At 35.9% G+C, this 18,077-nt stretch overlaps 1 protein-coding gene and 1 long non-coding RNA gene across 2 annotated transcripts in view; one reads left to right on the top strand and one right to left on the bottom strand.

Moving 5' to 3' along the window:
• Positions 1–2,121: 2,121 nt before the first annotated feature.
• Positions 2,122–15,598, top strand: LOC141542487 (uncharacterized). Its single transcript, XR_012482175.1, has 4 exons — positions 2,122–2,603; positions 3,648–3,750; positions 11,539–11,708; positions 14,859–15,598. It is a non-coding gene; the product is annotated as an uncharacterized LOC141542487 (long non-coding RNA).
• MSRB2 (methionine sulfoxide reductase B2) overlaps positions 12,754–18,077 on the bottom strand; it is a 30,005-nt gene continuing 24,681 nt past the window's right edge. Inside the window, exons 4-5 of the mRNA XM_074266917.1 lie at positions 15,308–15,455; positions 12,754–13,264 (exon numbers count right to left, since the gene is read on the bottom strand). Of these exons, the coding sequence (XP_074123018.1) occupies positions 13,160–13,264; positions 15,308–15,455 (253 nt within the window). The 3' untranslated portion in view covers positions 12,754–13,159. The remainder of the gene's footprint in view (positions 13,265–15,307; positions 15,456–18,077) is intronic.

Genomic DNA, 18,077 nt, shown 5'->3' with positions numbered 1-18,077 from the left:
CTTTTTTCAAAGTTGATAAGAGCAAATTTCAGAAATGGTTTTAGTGCGCCCAGCTTGCACTAGTAGGAAAGGGAGAAATGGACATCCTCTCCTTAGGACACCAAGCTTTAATTACAATTTAAAATGAAAAGCAGCTTTTGGCATCCATTGGGATTATCTCTGGGTCCACCTTATATGCTGAGTGCCCATTCTGTAGACCCCTGCAATATTTCTTTAACGTGTCAATTAGACCACCATCACCCTGCAAGCTGGAGGAGCATAGTTAGCCCCTACCATGCAGGGAGGCAAGATAACAAATATATGAACAGCAAAAAGACATAAGGGGTCAGAAAGGGTTAAATGCTGTCAAGCAACTCACATCTTTGAAAAACGTCCACCCTCCTCTCCCCCCTACTAATCTCTGACAGACAATTAGAGCTTTTGATTTATTAGCAATCCCAGACACAGACCAGGTGTCTAAAGAAAAAATGAAGACTAAAGTTGCTTCTGTAGCAAAGGCTACTATTTCCTAAGTGGGAAATGTGACTGATGGTTTCAAGTCCATGACAATTGATCAACTAATAAGCATTTATTAAACACCTACTGTAGGCCAAGGACTCTGCTGGACTGGGAAGGCAAAAAATAAAATAGACCCTTCTATTAAGGATTTCTTGTGTAATATTTATCAAAGGGCAAAAAACAGATTGCTATTGGAAACCAGCATCAATCACAAAAGCTGAGTGTAGCAGCATGCCACAATGCCTCAGGTAATGATACAGCTAAAGAAACATTTATTGCTTAGTGTTTGTGCTTGTATGGGAATTGTTTATGGTCAACTGGAGAGAATAATTAACATTTCCATTTTCACATATCATGCTCTTTTTCCCCATGGAAGATTACAGATCTGGAACTAAAAGGGACTTTAGACTACTTAGTAAAGTCCTTCATTTCATCCAATAAGGGGTTCAGGAAGACTAAATTACTTTCCCAAGATGACAAAGGTGGTAAATGCTAGTGATGGTACAGAACCAGGTCCTATAACTAGTATCAGAGTCAGAGTTTTTCCTTTGTCACAGTCGCTCTCTTTTTAGGAGGCTCACAGCAACTTGATCATTATTCCCACTTTACAGATGTGGAAACTGAGGTTCTGAGAGATTAAGAGAATTGCCCAGAATCAGCTAACTTGTTAATATATGATGCTGATTTCAATCCAATGTTTTCCTGACTCTCATACTGTGATAGTGGTAGTGTCATTTCTAGCTTTTGGTTTCTCTGGATTTCTGGTATCCATAAGTACGTTCTACAGAAACCCAGAAGCCAGGGAATTACAGGTTGGAAAGGTCCTCTCCTCTTGACTGTTGTCTCCCCATTCTAACACTCTTTACACCATGACCCATGGCCAGAGGGATGGCCTTTGTCAATAAGTTCTAACCTCTACCTCCCCTCAACTCAGGGAGTACTGCCTGCCTGTTTCAGTGGTCAGAGCGGAATTGAGAATTAAACCAAATAATTTTGAAAACTAAGAAAAGGAAGAGGAACATATCTCACTGATAAGGTATCATTGAATGAGGGCACCTGAAAAAAAGGACAGCAGGTCTCCATGGAAGATACTACATTTTACCTTTAGAAAAAGAACAAAAGGACCCTGCCTTGAACTTCACTTTTTTTTTTGCTAGAATCACAAAGTGCTACTTAAGTAAGTCTTTGGCTACCCCAATGTGGCAGCCTTGAAAGTAGGGGTTATCTTCTTTCCATAGAAGTAGGGGAACCTTATGAAGTGATTTATTCAAGGTCACTCAGCAAGTTCATGAGTCCATAGAGGTTTGGAGCTGAAGGACTGAGAAAAGACTCCTGCCAGTCTGTCCAACAAGGGAAAATATGGTTCTGTCTAAGGGGGAAAACCTACTCCCTTTCTCTGCAACTCTCTTCATATAATGGAATTAGATCCAAATAATTCCATTTGGTAATTCAACAGCTGAGTATTTGCCTACTATTTTGCATCCTCTTTCAGTTGACTATTTCCCAGACCCTCAGTGACATAGGATAGAAACATTATTGGTTCAGCTTTGAAGTCATGTGAAGCTCCCTTTGTTGGGAGAACAAAGGTCAAGAGAAAAAGGCATGAGGTTGGCAAGACCCACTGAGGGATTTCCACTATCCTATCCACCACACCAACTGCTGGACCTAGAAGAACTTCTTTCATGGGTGGAAAGCAGAAGTAGCATTGGACTTCAATACCAACCATGCTTTTTGTTATCAGCACGAAGACTGGCCAGCATAGATGGGGTTCAGTGGTTCACTTATTCTGACCCAACTTCAAGCTTTTAATTCTATTCTCTCACACCTTATCTCTCCCAAGCTCAACTTCTTGGAGAGCAATGCTGATGCCTAAGAAAAAGAAAAGGTGTCTATCAAAAATATTTATACCATCTTCCTCTGACTTGAAGAAAAGGGAAAAAGGCTTCATTTTGGATTGTATTGCAGTGGACAATTTAGAAAAAGGAACCCATGGTCTCTTGCCAGAGTATAGCATCATTCCTCGTTACAGTGCTCAGAAGGATCCACATCTAGTGGACCATTTGGCAATCAAGGAGTCATCTCAATTTTATTGGGGGAGAGATCCAGTAAGTTCTTCATGTTCCCTCAATTGTTCTCCTGTTCTGAATAAAAAGTAAAGTGAGACGAACCAGAAGAATATTGTACATAGTAAACAACAATATTGTTTGATGAAGAACTATGAATAGCTTAGCTATCTTAGCAATACAATGATCCAAGATGATCCCAAAGAATTCATAATAGAATATGTTGTTTCTAGAGAAACAACTGATATTGTCTGAATATAGATGGCATCTTTTTTTCTTCCTCCCTCCCTCTTTCTTTCTTTTTTTCCTCCCTCCCTCCCTCCCTCCCTCCCTTCCTTCCTTCCTTCCTTCCTTCCTTCCTTCCTTCCTTCCTTCCTTCCTTCCTTCCTTCCTTCCTTCCTTCCTTCCTTCCTTCCTTCCTTCCTTCTTTCCTTCCTTCCTTCCTCCCTCCCTCCCTCTCCCCCTTCATTTCTTTTACAAAATGACTAATATGGAAATGTTTAACATGATTGCACATATATAACCTATGGTGAATTGCTTAACATCTCAGGGAGAAGGAAAGGGGAGGAAGGATAGATAGTATTTGAAACTCAAAACTTAAAAAAAATATTAAAATTGTTTTTAACATGTAATTGAGAAAAATAAATTGTATTACACAGAGGTAAGAGATAAGGCTGTAATAATTGTGGAAGGTCTTACATGCCAGGTAAAGGAGATAACAAATGCAATATTCTTGTTCCTATATTATGCTCATGTCTTTGGTTGATTAGGGGGAGGCTTCATTTATATTTGAAAAAACCAAAAATAACATTTTGAGGAAATTCATTTATATCAAAGCATCAAAAGAAAGTGACAATATGTAAGGATTCACTACTCTATATTCATGGAGTGGAGATCAAGACAGGTGGGAGACAGGACTAATACTGGCATGAACCACTCCCATCATATTGATTTTAGCCATTATGTGTCAGCACATTCTGTTCTTTTTCCAGCCAAGTCAGAGGCCTAACAGCAGTGCTCTGTACTTTTATGAGTTTGCTCTTCCTTACTCTCTCAAGTTCCTATATACCCATTTTATCTTTGCAGTGGTTTAAATTGTTAATGCTCCAGAAAGAGGAAGAGGCAGCAAGGAAAGATATTATAGGACCAATGGCTCTACGTCTCAGGAGGAGGAACAGACCAGGTGCAGGTAAAAGGAAAATTATCATCTCTTAAGGTCACTCTTTCTAAAGTAGGGATTTATTTAGTTCTGTATCTGGACTTGTGAATATTTGCTTATAATTTTGCGTCTGAGATCAATATATGTATTTTTACAGCCACAGCAAATAACTAATTGAAAAGTAGGATGTTCAGGACATAAAAATTGTGGGATATCACAAAAAATTATATACCTGACTTTTTGAGATGAAATTTGTGGAGGGCAGCCTACCATAATTTCCTAAAAATATCTGCCTCCCATTATAGTTCTTGCCTTCTCAATGAATATGGAAGGGACCTAGTGAAGGGAAAAATTTAGAACTGAAAATAATAATGAAAATTAAAAACAGAGCAAATTTAGAAAAAAAAATCCTCACATCTGCTCGGTGACAGATTCTAACCTTTTTGACATTTCTTTATAGTAAAACACTACCTTACTCTAAGACATTTCTTCTTTAATGCAAATATATTCCCTGGGAAATAATAATACATTTTCCTATTAGCTGCCATTATCTCCTAAGTACAGGTGAGTTAGCTTCAAAGAAGAAAAAAGGATTTGTCTATAGGAAAAATAAACTTTGCTGAAAGGGAGAAAAGAAGAAAAAGATGAATTGGATCAGGGCACTGACAAGAAAAGGCAGGCAGAACCTGTTCAAGAATCCCATTGGATTATCTGGGCATTTGATACATCATCAACCCATAAGAACCTGTGTTCAAATCTAGATTCAACCTGTGTGACTTTTGACCTTTATGGAACTCAGTTTTCTCCTCTGCAAATTGAGACTATTGAGCCATATGACTTAATCTTACAGCCTTCTTTTAAATCTAGGCTCCTAAGAATTCACCTATTTTATATTTTTACTTAAGATATATGTGAACGAGTAGAGGGAAGGGAGGGAAAGAGGGAGACAGAGAGAAAGAGAAAAGGAGGGGAAGAGAAAGAGGGAGGGAGGGAGAATACAGGAAAGGAGAGAAAGAAGGAAGAAGAGAGAGGGGAGGGAAGAAAAGAGGGTGAGGGAGAGAGGGAGAGAGGGAGGAGAGGATAAGGGGGAGAGAGAAAATGAGAGAGACACAGAGACAGAGAGAAAGACAGAGATATAGACACACAGAGAGCTAGGACAGAGACACAGAAACACAGACACACAGAGACACCCAGAGGCAGGACAGAGATAAGATAAAGAGAGGGGAGCAGGAAGAGAGGTTGGGAAAGAGAAAAGGAAGGAGAGGAGAGCAATATAAGATAGGAGAACGGAAAAAGAAGAAAAAAAGAAAAGAAAAAAGAAGAGAAGCTTTGTGTCTCTAGTATTTTCGTATTCCCCCGGGTTTTGAAGTGTGTGGTAAAGGTCCGGAGCTGCTGCGGCCTCTGCCTCGGGCACTGGCTCTGGGTGCTGCCTCCGGCTCCGCGGGGCCGGCCTCCTTCCTCCAGCTCCCGGAGCTGTCTGAGTGCTCCCAGGTGCGGCTCCTCAGCTTGAGTGGATTTGGAGGCAGGAGAAGCCATTCCTCGCCTTCCCCACCCCCTTCCTCCCTCTCTCTCCCGGGCTCCCCTCATCTGTCAAAGAAGGCTAACAAGGCTGGTAGCGGATTATGCTGATGTTATAAGAAGCAACGGTGTCGGATCCTAGGAAATGCTTTTTGCTTTTCTTTGCTACCCCTGCATGAGATAGGTAGGAGCTGAAGGGGCTAGAGCGCTGGGCTTGACGGTCAGATCTTGCCTCAGATACTTGCTAAAGCAAGTCCCACAATCCCTCTCATTCTCAGTTTCCTCATTTGTAAAACAGGGTTAATACTAACCTACTTTAAAAAGGTGACTTCGCAAAATAACTGTATGGACAAGTATACATATACTGTATTTAATTTATACTTTAACATATTTAACATGTATTGGTCAACCTGCCATCTGGGGGGGGGGGGCGAGGAGGGGAAAAATTAAAACAAAAGGTTTGGCAATTGTCAATGCTGAAAAATTACCCATGCGTATATCTGGTAAATAAAGAGCTATATAATGAAAAAAGGAAAAAAAAAAAAAAGGTGACTTTGAGAATCAAATGAAATAATATATGCAAACCTTAAAGTGCTGTATAAATGCTAGTTATTATCAGTAGAAGCATTTTTTTCGATGATACCCTACTAACTGATTAATCTCATACTTCTAGAATCTACAGTTAAATTACTATTTATTGACGGTCTAAAAAAGTATATGAGCCTTAGCACTTTCTGCTCTCCTTTTGGTCACCCTATTATGGTCACTGTATAAGTGGAAAGGGGAGCAGAAGACTTAGGGTCCTTTTCAGGCATTCTGATAATTATCTCCCAAGGAAGATAGGTTGATCAATGGGCTCCTGACTCCATACATTTCTAAGATTTCCCTCGGAGTCTTTCCTGCATAGCCAGTTTTTCTCCATGGACTACTGGTATTAGAAGTCCTGAGTATCTCCACACAGGAACTCGATATTGGAGCAAGGAATTATAGATGGATCTTGAAGCTAACAAAACTGACTGGGGTGGCACATGTGATTGTCAAATCAATCCTGCCAACTGTGCTTGTGAAGCAGAAATGTAGGATTATTTTAATTGCTAATTGTTCTTAAGACCCCTAACAGGGAATTTTAAAAATTGTGGTGCAAATTTCCTTGTCTACAGGCGTAGCAAAGGAATTAAAGTTTATTCAGAAACTGACATGCTGCTGATTGAAGCACAAAGAAGAGTAATCAGGGTCGTTTTATTTATTTTTTCATCTGGCTTTTAACATTCACATAGAAAATTACTTCAAGGGCCAAATGCTAGGAAGAAATAAGTTCGTAAACAGTTTTTCTAATCAGTCATATGTACCGATTACTTAGGAATATTCTCTCCACCCTCCCTTGTATTATCCTTCCCCATCAGTATCTAATCAGTGCCCAAATATAACGTTAATTATTCTTTTGTCTATGACACTAAATGATGTAGTGAAATGGGGGGGGGGAGCAATTAACATTAGCACTGTGTTATTCTGAATGACATAGAACCATCTCTCTGTAGTTCTTTGGTCATAGGAATCATAGATTTAGAACTGGAAGAGGGGTCTTGACTCAAGGGCTATTGTACAGTCCTCTGATTTTGAAGATAAGGAAACTAAGCCCCTACTTGGTCAAGATCACACAAGTAATGAATTAAGTATCAAAGACTAGATTTGAACCCATTGGTTGGTATTAAGTTTGCAAAGTGTTTTTTAAGTACGTTAGGTCATTTGAGTCTCAACAATAATCTTATGAAATGGATGCTGCTATTACCATAATTTTACAAATGAGGAATCTGAGATCTAGAACTAGATCTAGATCTAGATCAGAGGCAATATTTGAGCCCATACTCTTAATTCTAAGTCCAGTACTCTTTCTATTACTTCATTGAATGGTGAAACTAAAGCTGACTCTCCAATATCCATGCTTCTTTATATCCATAACATTAATGATGTCTTACAACAACATAATTGAATGGTGAAATTAAAGCTGACTCTCAAATATCCATAGTCAAGAATGCTTTCTCAATCGGATCTCTCTGAGGGTCTTGTATGTAACTCAGTTCTAAGGAGACATATGATTACTCTTTTTTTTTGTTCTAAGACTTGGATAGGGAAGTGATCTCAAGGAATTTAGGCAGCATTAAAATGGCTCCCTCTGGACCAATCACTGGTGGATTAATCAAATACCACTTCTCATGTTGAAAATTTACCTTTCACCAAAAAGACTTCTTAGTTATCCATGGGAAAGTTGATATGGTAATAAAAACTTTATGCCACCCTGTGGGTCATTATTAATTTTATAACTTGCTCTTCAGTCTAAACACACTATGCACCATATTGAATGTATTATTGATGTTGACTTTCATGCTTATTTAAATTTCTGGGAAAGAGTAATCTAAAACTGAGTTCATAATCTCTCTTCTCCCCACCCCCAATCTGTGTCTTTATTTTTATTAATGATATTTTCATTAACCTTGTGTATACTCTCACTAGTATTCTAAATCCAAGTCAATTATGTTTTCCTTGACTACCTTTTGGTTTTTTTATTATGAGTGACAAAAAAAAATCAACAAATACAAATATTTCTATATTCAGAGAAAAAAGATTGAGTATGCACCAGATGAACACTATTTGTTTAAACTAATATATATTTATATGTATGGAAACATTTTAAATAGTGGCTCCAAAGCTAACCTGCTTATTTATGCCCCCTTTCAACTTTCTTTTCACTTTTTTGTTTATTTAAAAATAATTTTAATTGATATCCTTTATTTTTATATCACCTGTTTTCCCTATATATTTCTTCCTCTAGTCCTCCCAAGTATCTTTCTTTTATAATAAAGAATTAAAAAAGAAAACAATCCAATAAAACTAATCACACAATTTAAAGTCTGACATCATATGCAGTTTTCCAAACTGGTAAGATCCCCAATTTTTTAAAGAGGTGGGTGGAGGTAGCTTTTCAAAGCTATTCCTTGGAGCCAGACTTGGTCATAATAATTTCATAATATTGTTTTGAATTGTTATAATCATTTCATATATTGGTCTTCACATATAATTCATTTCATATATAGCATCTATCTCACAGGATTATTATGAGATTCAAATGAGTTAATGTACATAAAAAGCATTTTTGCAAACTTTATACCAATTAGTGCCAGTTGTTATTGCTTAGCTCCTGGTGATGGGCTTGAATGTATAAAAACCAATTGATTCATAATAATTATTTCCATGCTTCTTTATATCCATAACATTAATGATGTCTTACAACAACATAATATTACTTTACATACATTCATACACCAAATTTGTTCTACAATTCCCCAATCAATGGGTATCTTGGTTTCCAGTTCCTTGCTACCATGAAAAATGCTGTTATAAATATCTTGGTATATATGGTGCTCTTCTTTTTGTTTTGACTTCTTGGGCTGGGGGTGGGGAAGAAGAGTATATGCTTAACAATGGAATCTCTAGGTCAAAGAATATAGACATTTTAGCCACTTAACTTTTAAAATTCCAAATTGTTTTTTTGCCAAAATAGTTATTATCAATTCAAAGGTATGAATTTAGGAAGATCAGTTTAATAGCTGAGCAGAGAATAGACTGGATTGGAGAGAGATAAGGCAAAAACAGAAAGGAAAGAAGAAAAGTATCAATGAAACATTTTTAAAATAACAAGAGATCAGTATGAAGAAAATACAATATTGAGACCTCAAATGGCATTATAAAGCAGTAATCATCAAAGCCACTTAAAAATAGAAAAGTAAATTAATGAAATAGGAAAAACTATGAAATTAAAGCTATGCCATTAATGCTTTGCTCATCTTCTACAACCCCTCGACCAATTATTCTATTTTTAGTCATATTTGCCAGGTTGATGGGATGTGATGTTAAAGGTTATTTTGATTTCTATTTCTCTCGTATTATTAGAGATTTGAAAATTTTTATATAGTTGTTCACAGTTTGCTTATATCTACTGACCACTTATCTATTAAGGAATGACTTGTGTGTGTGTGTGTGTGTGTGTGTGTGTGTGTGTATGAGTGTTTCTGTTGCCTACATATTTGAGATATTAGACATTTATCTAGAGATATTTGATTTAAAAAAAACATTTTCCCCAGTTGATTGCTTACCTTTTTTATTTTAGCTATATTAATTTTGTTCCTGCAGCTTTTCAATTTTATATCATCAGAATAATCTATTTTATCTTGTTTGGTGATGAATTCACCCCCTTCCCATAGCTGTGAAAAGCAAATGGTTTGCTTTACTTCTTGGTATGATTTTAATATTCAGATCATGTATACATTTTGAATTTATAGTATGGGATATTTGTTTAAGCCTGATTTCTACCAGACTATATTTGTTTCCCCAGAAATTCTTATCAAATAGAGAACTCTTCCTAACATTATTTAAGTTTTCATATTAATTGACAAATGTTGAGTTTTTGAATTCACTTATTTTTCTTTTTTTTTTTTTTTGAAAACAAGGTCACTTTATTATAAAAAATTTTGACAGTATGTATGCATGAGTAATTTTTTTTATAACATTATCCCTTGTATTCATTTTTCCAAATTATCCCCTCCCTCCCTCTACTCCCTCCCTTAGATGACAGGCAATCCCATACATTTTACATGTGTTACAGTATAACCTAGATACAATATATGGAATTCACTTATTTCTAATTCTTCCTTTTTCTGGTCTGTTTCATTAATTTACCTTTCTATTTTTAAATGGCTTTAATGATTACTGCTTTATAATACCATTTGAGATCTCAACATTGCATTTTCTTGATACTGGTTTTTTTTTGTTATTTTAAACATGTTTCATTGATACTTTTATTCTTTCCTTTTTGTCTTTACCTTGTCTCTCTCCATCCCAGTCCATTCTCTGCTCAGCTATCAAATTGATCTTCCTGAAGCACAGGTCTGTCACCCCATCCCACTTCTTCAATAAACTGCAGTATCTCTCTATTAGCTCCAAAATCAAATTAAATCATTTTGGGTTTGGAAGCCATTAATAACTGGCTCTTTCCTTTCTTGAGTCTTGCTCTCCCCTCCACTCTACAAGATAGAGATATTGGTCTCTATGCTGTCCTCCATCTCCCAACCATGCATTTCCATTGGCTGCTCACATTTCTGGAATTCTCTCCTTCCTCATGTCTGTCTCCTGGTTTCCCTAGTTCCTTCAAATCCCAGCTAAAATCCCAACTTCTACAAGAAGTCTTTCTTAATCATTCTTAATGTAAGTAGTGACTTTTTTCTATTGATTATCTCCAACTTATCCTGTATATATCTTGTTTGTACATAGTTATTTGCTTTTATATGGTTTCTTCCATTAGACTGTGTAAGCTCCTTAAGATCTTTCAGATCTTTCTTTGTATCCATAGTATTCAGCAAAGTGTCTTGCAAATAATAGGTGCTTAATATGTTTATTGTTGGGGGGTTTTTGGAATTTCTATGACTTACTCTCCTTCACATAACTTTAAACCCCCTCCCCAAAGCTGACCCTTGTAACAAATAATGGTAGTCAAGCAAAACAAATCTGCCATTGGCTTTGTCTGAGAATGTATGTCTAATTTTACACCTCTATTTTATCCTTTCTCTGCCTAGAATTGGAAATGATAATTTATCTTTGATCTTCTGGAGTCCTGCTTGGTCATTGTGTTGATCATAGTTCTTCAGATTTTTTTAATATGGCATTTTATTTCCCTCCCAATTGCATGTTTTTCAGATTTTCAAAGTTTTTATTCATTTATCTTGCTGTAATCAGACTTTGCTCTTTTTCTTTTTGCCATTATGACAAATAGAAGTCCTTCCTGGTTCTAACCTGCCTGTTGCAGTAACCTCCTCATAGGCTCGCCTCTAGTTTATCCCTCTTCTATTCATCTTAAACATGAATCTAGGTTCTTAGCATTTTTATATATAATCTCAGAATCATATATTATGAGCTGAATGGTATCTTGTGCACCATCTGATCTCATTCATTTTATACACAAGGAAATTAGCCTGAACTAATAAAGGTATTAGCCCAAAGTCACACAAGTAGTCTGTGATATAACCAATATTAGAATTGAGACCCTTATTTCAAAGTCAGTCTCTTATTGTATGACTTACCTGCTTTACTAGTTGCAGGTTCAATGTTTATTATTATTTATCTGTTTACTCCTGTGCCTAGTACAATCTCTTAACCATAATCGGTAATGAATGTTTGCTAAGAATGGATGGATGAATGAATGGCTTTAAAACAGACTCAGTCTAATCCTTCTTTGTGGATTGTTCCTAGGTCATTCTGCGGAAGAAGTACAAGGACATGACTTTCTATTTTCTTCTCTCAAACCAATCCCAGGATACAATGGTGTTCTTGGATACAGGAGAAACTGCTCAAAATTACGCAACATGCCTTCACCTTTTGGCATAGTAACTCCTCTGACAACTGGAGAACATGGGAAGGAGGTATACATTTTAAATTAATCCTATGTCTATTCTTGTTAATTAACTGATTTTTTTAGGCCACACTAATAACAGAATGTCCAGTCATGTAATATGATGACACAAACTGAACTTAGACCCTTAATAAAGCCATAATTAACATCTTCTCTAACATGCTAGTTATCCCAGATGTAGCTCAAAAGAATCATTGTTTAGGGAGATGAACACAAAACCTAAAGCAGAGGATATAAAATGTCTTAACAACTGGTAACTTCTTAGTTTAATTATCCTTGCCCCACTCAGTTTCTATGCTACTAAAGAAATGGAAAAGCACTGTTAAAATGTAACAAAATTTTAAATTGCATGATCCCTTAAATTATTTATTTTTTTATCCTTTAAATTTTGTTGCCTCTCTACATTAAATTACTAACACCTCAAGGGCAGAGAATGGCTTTTTTTTTTAATTACTGTATCAACAATGCTTAATATAGAACCTGGAACATAGTAGGTGCTTAATCAATGTTTTATTGGATTGGAAAATATTCCCAAAGTAATTGGTAAGCTTCTTGAGGGAAGGAATTCTGTCTTAGTTCACTCTATACTTCCTCCAATGCACAGAACACATTGGCTGTGTTATAAAAAAAGTTAACAGTAACAACTCACCCATGGAAAGAAGTAGAGGCCAACCCAGTAACCCCCTCTTTTATGTTCTAGGCTTTCTCCTAATTGTATGATCAAGTTATTAGTATATCAAGCTATGCAGGTATTTGTTGAGAGTTATTCTGCAAACACTGGAAAACAATTCTTAGTTCATCTGTCTTTGTCAATTTGAATGAAACTTTCTGTTGACTTACATAATTTAGTACTTCTATAGCTCCTTGTAGCAATAAGCAACGCACACACACACACACACACTTCAGAAATAAGTAATGTGTCTCTTAATGATTAGAAAAGAATCTAAAAATAAGAGCTTGTTACCCATAATTGACACTGTCTATGCTATTGCCAAGTCTAATGAAAGGGCTATCAAAGGATTTGGAATGAATAAAAATATGTTCAGGAAATTCAATTTGTGGACTTTTGTAGTGATTTATATTTTCTATAACAGAATTATAATGATTCATTAAAGTGATTTATAGTTTTATAACACAACCATATGGACATGCACAAAAACACAGAGACATGAGACATACACATGTATATATACACACACACATATATGTAAATGTATATCTATATAAACACAATTTTTTAAAAACCCAGAGAATGCAAAAGTTGACAGAGGCTATGTATACTATACACTATACTTCCATTTTATAGATGAAGAAACTGAAGCTCAGGAAAGTTTAGGGATTTATTTGCCCTTGATTATACTATTAGTATTAGTGTTAAAATTCAAATCTCTAAATCTCCTGATATTAAATGCAGTATTCCTTCCCCTAAACCATGTTTTGCCTCTTCAGATTTTGAGTTGATCAGTTTAAACTCGGTTTAAATGTCAGTGCCACACTGTTGATGCAAAATCTCTGTCCAGTAGGTTCAGGCCCATCTGGAAACACATGGCCTAAGTGAGCTTCACACTGTCAAAAATAAAACAAAAAAAACCCCTCATCATTAGTAACCCAGAAGTGCTCTACAGCCTCATTCATATAAAAACAAATCAATCATTTTAAATAAATGTTTAGTGATGTCTTTTGTTGTAATGTCACCTTTGTTTCTAAATGTATTTCTTCCCTCAGAAATGTGCTATTGAATGTTAAACAACTGGCTCTCCAAAAACCCAACACACTTTTGATCTATATCATTAACAATTGTCCTATAACTTTCTTAAGTCTAGATATTCAATAAAGCAATGATTCAAATCCTGATTGATAGCATTTTTTTATTTCTGAGGTATAAAAACTCACACCGAAACGTTGATAATTGGTTCTTTTGAGGAATTATTTCCTCTAGCAAGTGAGTCACCCCTTGGAACAAAATCTCTATAGCTACTACTTTCTCAGTTACCTTTAATTACCTTTAATAGTTTCATTTTGATCTTCCAAAGTACTTAACAACATGATATCCTTCATGATGGCAATATGGTGCCATGGACAGTAAGCTAGGTAGGAAGATCTGGGTTCAGTTCTACCTTTGAATATATATAAGCTATGTGGTCCTGGACAAGTCACTTGTAGCCCAACTAGCTCTCTTAGTTCTTCCATTGCAGAACAGATGATTGACTTCCATTTCTGAAGGGATTTCCTTTATTTAGAGTTTGCTATATGAAACCACAGCTCTAACCATAGACCTAGACCAAAAACGAAACAAACAGAATCTCACCGTCCAGTTCCCTTACTGCACCCAAACTTTACTTTGACACTATTTGCTAATCTAATTTTTAAAAATTATTTAAGAAGGGGATAGATTTTATTCTTGTCTTTGTATTCTCAGTAACCTAGCATTTGATGCCTGACATCAAATAAGTGCTTAATAAATGGTTTTTGAGTGGGAATGAATTTCCAGAATGCTACAAGCCTCCATGGGAGCTCTTATTAACAGAAGGAATTGAACACAAAAGTTAAGAATCAGTTCTTCATTTTCAAAAAATTCCATTTGCCTCCAGCAGGAATTTTAATCTCTCTTGTGAATATGGCTTCCTAATCACAATAATGTTTTTAAATGCCTAAAATAATATAAATAGGATTACCAAGGATATCAGTTTTGCTATAATATAGTTATCAGAATATGAAAAAAATTCAAGCTCAGTTTAAGAATTCCTGGTCTACAATTTGCTTTCTTGGAATCTTAAGTCTTATTTCTGGATTTCTATTGTCTGTTTTGATTTGCAAGATTTCCTTATAGCTGGAAATTGTTTATTTTCTAGTTCCTATAAAAGAATTTCTGGTTCTTCATGTGGCCCTTGGTTAAGGCTGATTGATGAGAGAGAAGACTCTATTATAGCACAGATGAAAATGGCTATATCTCATGCTTATACTCTCATAAAATCAGTTATAGCTTCTTTCTCCTAATAATTTAGCATATTCCTCCTTAATGTTAGTATGAGGGCATAGCAAAGCTTTCATCCTAATTATTCCTTAATCAGCTCCCGGAGATGGGGAAAGGTGAAATGAATCACTTTTAGTTTTCTGTCTATTCCCAAACCAGATTCTGATTCTGCTCCTAATTTCTTAGGGAAAGCTCAAGCTGGAGAGACCAAGGCTTGAGAAGAAGAGACCAAGGCTTGAGAAGAAGATACCAAAGATTGAGAAGATACCAAAGATTGAGAAGATACCAAAGGTTGAGAAGATACCAAAGGTTGAGAAGATACCAAAGGTTGAGAAGATACCAAAGATTGAGATGATACGTTGGGAGCCATTATGGTGTTATTTCCAGTGTTGAGAACTATATAAGAAGGGCTGGAACTACATTAATTTTTGTTATTCTGAACTTAAGGAACACCAAACAGAATCATCATTTCAGAATTACTTTTTAAGTTGCTAAGTGATTTAAAAAGAAAAAAAGTGTTTTAAGTAGTTACAAGTCCGCTCCTGTGGTCTGATGTTAAGAAATTGGAAATGTCAACAAAAAGGCTGGAAGAAAATATTCATTCTGATTTCTGCGTAACTTTAAAATAAATGTACCTGTTTGCAAACAACCTCTACTCGAGCTGATCCCAGGGAGTAGTCTGGTCGCCTCAGGATATTGCTTTTACTTTCATCTGAGCCAGATGTGCCATAAGCCTCGGTGAATGAAGGCCACCCCGTACCTGAGCAGAATTTTTTTTCAGAACTGCAGAACAGAACAACAATAATCAAAACTGTTATTAAATAGTCCACTATTACCATGTGGTAACAGCATACTCTGCTGACTCATCTTCCCAGACCAAAAAAAAAAAAAAATTAAATCCTATTTCCTCTCTTTGTCCATACCAATTTCTTGTTGTACTATTGAAAAACCAACAAATTTGTCTTGGTCCTAGAACCTGAATTCAAATTCTAGACAGTGCAGTGTGGTGATTGGGCTTGAAGTCAGATCCTTTCTCAGACACTTAATAGCTATGTTAACCTAAGCAAGCCACTTAACCTCTATTTGCCTCAGTTTCTTCATCTGTAAAATCAGGGGCTGGACTCATTGATTCCCGGGCCCCTTCTAATTCTATATCTATACTCCTAAGTCTTGCTTTTTATACTTGTCATGTGATTATGGCCAAGTCATTTAATCTTCTCAATCCTCAAGGTCTTTAAGACCCTAAGTTATTAAAGAGCAGAATGTGGCAAATTTATATCAGTGAAGGGAATTTTAAATCGATGATTAAATTTAAATTGATTATCTAAAATCTCATCACAAAAACGAACCCCTTTCCCAAACATTTAGCATTAAAACCGTTTAGTAAATCATGTAGTGTGACTTTGACAGGAAAACCCAGCTCAATATCATATAATAGTTAAATCTTACAGTATCTTGACATGCTGGTGATAATTCAGCCCTTAAAAATATTACCACAGGATAATGACATGACATCCAGTAACACTAGAGGGAAAACCAGAGATAATGATGGATGGGGGTGGAGAACAGAAAGATTTGTTCCCTTAATTTTCATTAAATCAAAATAGTAAGAAAGTTGACTGTGAGAGAGTCATATGTTTAAAAATATCCTTTTTGAAGATGAGGATAGCCTTCACGGAGAAAAGATGGTCCTTGAGCTGAATGTTGTGAAAGAAGCTGTCAAAAATCACACTAAATGATTTACTAAACAGTTTTTTTTTTTTTTTAATTTTTTATTTTATTTTATAATTATAACATTTTTTGACAGTACATATGCATGGGTAATTTTTTACAACATTATCCCTTGCACTTACTTCTATTCAGATTTTTTCCCTTCCTCCCCCAACCCCCTCCCCCAGATGGCAAGCAGTCTTATATATGTTAAATATATTACAGTATAATTTAGATACAATATATGTGTGTAGAACCGAATTTTTTGTTGCACAGGAAGAATTGGATTCAGAAGGTAAAAATAACAGTTTACATTCATTTCCCAGTGTTCCTTTTCTGGATGTAGCTGGTTCTGTCCATCATTAATCAATTGGAATTGGATTAGCTCTTCTCTATGTTGAAGAAATCCACTTCCATCAGCATACATCCTCGTACAGTATCATTGTTGAAGTGTATAATGATCTTCTGGTTCTGCTCGTTTCACTCAGCATCAGTTGATGTAAGTCTCTCCAAGCCTCTCTGTATTTCTCCTGTTGGTCATTTCTTACAGAACAATAATATTCCATAACATTCATATACCATAGTTTACCCAACCATTCTCCAATTGATGGACATCCATTCATCTTCCAGCTTCTAGCCACTATGAAAAGGGCTGCCACAAACATTTTGGCACATACAGGACCCTTTCCCTTCTCTAGTAGTTCCTTGGGGTATAAGCCCAGTAGTAGTATGGCTGGGTCAAAGGGTATGCACATTTTGATAACTTTTTGGGCATAATTCCAGATTGCTCTCCAGAATGGTTGGATTCTTTCACAACTCCACCAACAATGCATGAGTGTCCCAGTTTTCCCACAGCCCCTCCAACATTCATCGTTATTTGTTCCTGTCATCTTAGCCAATCTGACAGGTGTGTAATGATACCTCAGAGTTGTCTTAATTTGCATTTCTCTGATCAATAGTGATTTGGAACACTCTTTCATATGAGTGGAAATAGTTTTAATTTCATCATCTGAAAATTGTCTGTTCATATCCTTTGACCATTTATCAATTGGAGAATGGCTTGATTTCTTATAAATTAAAGTCAATTCTCTGTATATTTTGGAGATGAGGCCTTTATCAGAACCTTTAACTGTAAAAATTTTTTCCCAATTTGTTACTTCCCTTCTAATCTTGTTTGCATTAGTTTTGTTTGTGCAGAAACTTTTTAATTTGGTGTAATCAAAATGTTCTATTTTATGATCAATAATGGTCTCTAGTTCTCCCTTGGACACAAACTCCTTCCTTCTCCACAAGTCTGAGAGGTAAACCATCCCATGTTCCTCCAATTTATTTATGATTTCGTTCTTTATGCCTAAATCTTGGACCCATTTTGATCTAATCTTAGTATGTGGTGTTAAATGTGGGTCCATACCTAGTTTCTGCCATACTAATTTCCAGTTTTCCCAGCAGTTTTTGTCAAATAATGAATTCTTATCCCAAAATTTGGGATCTTTGGGTTTGTCAAAGATTAGATTGCTATTTTTATTCACTATCTTGCCCTGTGAACCTAACCTATGCCACTGATCAACTAGTCTATTTCTTAGCCAATACCAAATGGTTTTGGTGACTGTTGCTTTATAATATAGCTTTAAATCAGGTACACTTAGACCACCTTCCTCTGACTTTTTTTTCATTAGTTCCCTTGCAATTCTCGAC

Source organism: Sminthopsis crassicaudata, chromosome 5 (assembly GCF_048593235.1).
Source record: "Sminthopsis crassicaudata isolate SCR6 chromosome 5, ASM4859323v1, whole genome shotgun sequence".
NCBI classification, from domain to species: Eukaryota; Metazoa; Chordata; class Mammalia; order Dasyuromorphia; family Dasyuridae; genus Sminthopsis; species Sminthopsis crassicaudata.
The sequence above is the reverse complement of the archived record's forward strand: the minus strand, read 5'-3'. Positions and strand labels throughout refer to the sequence as shown.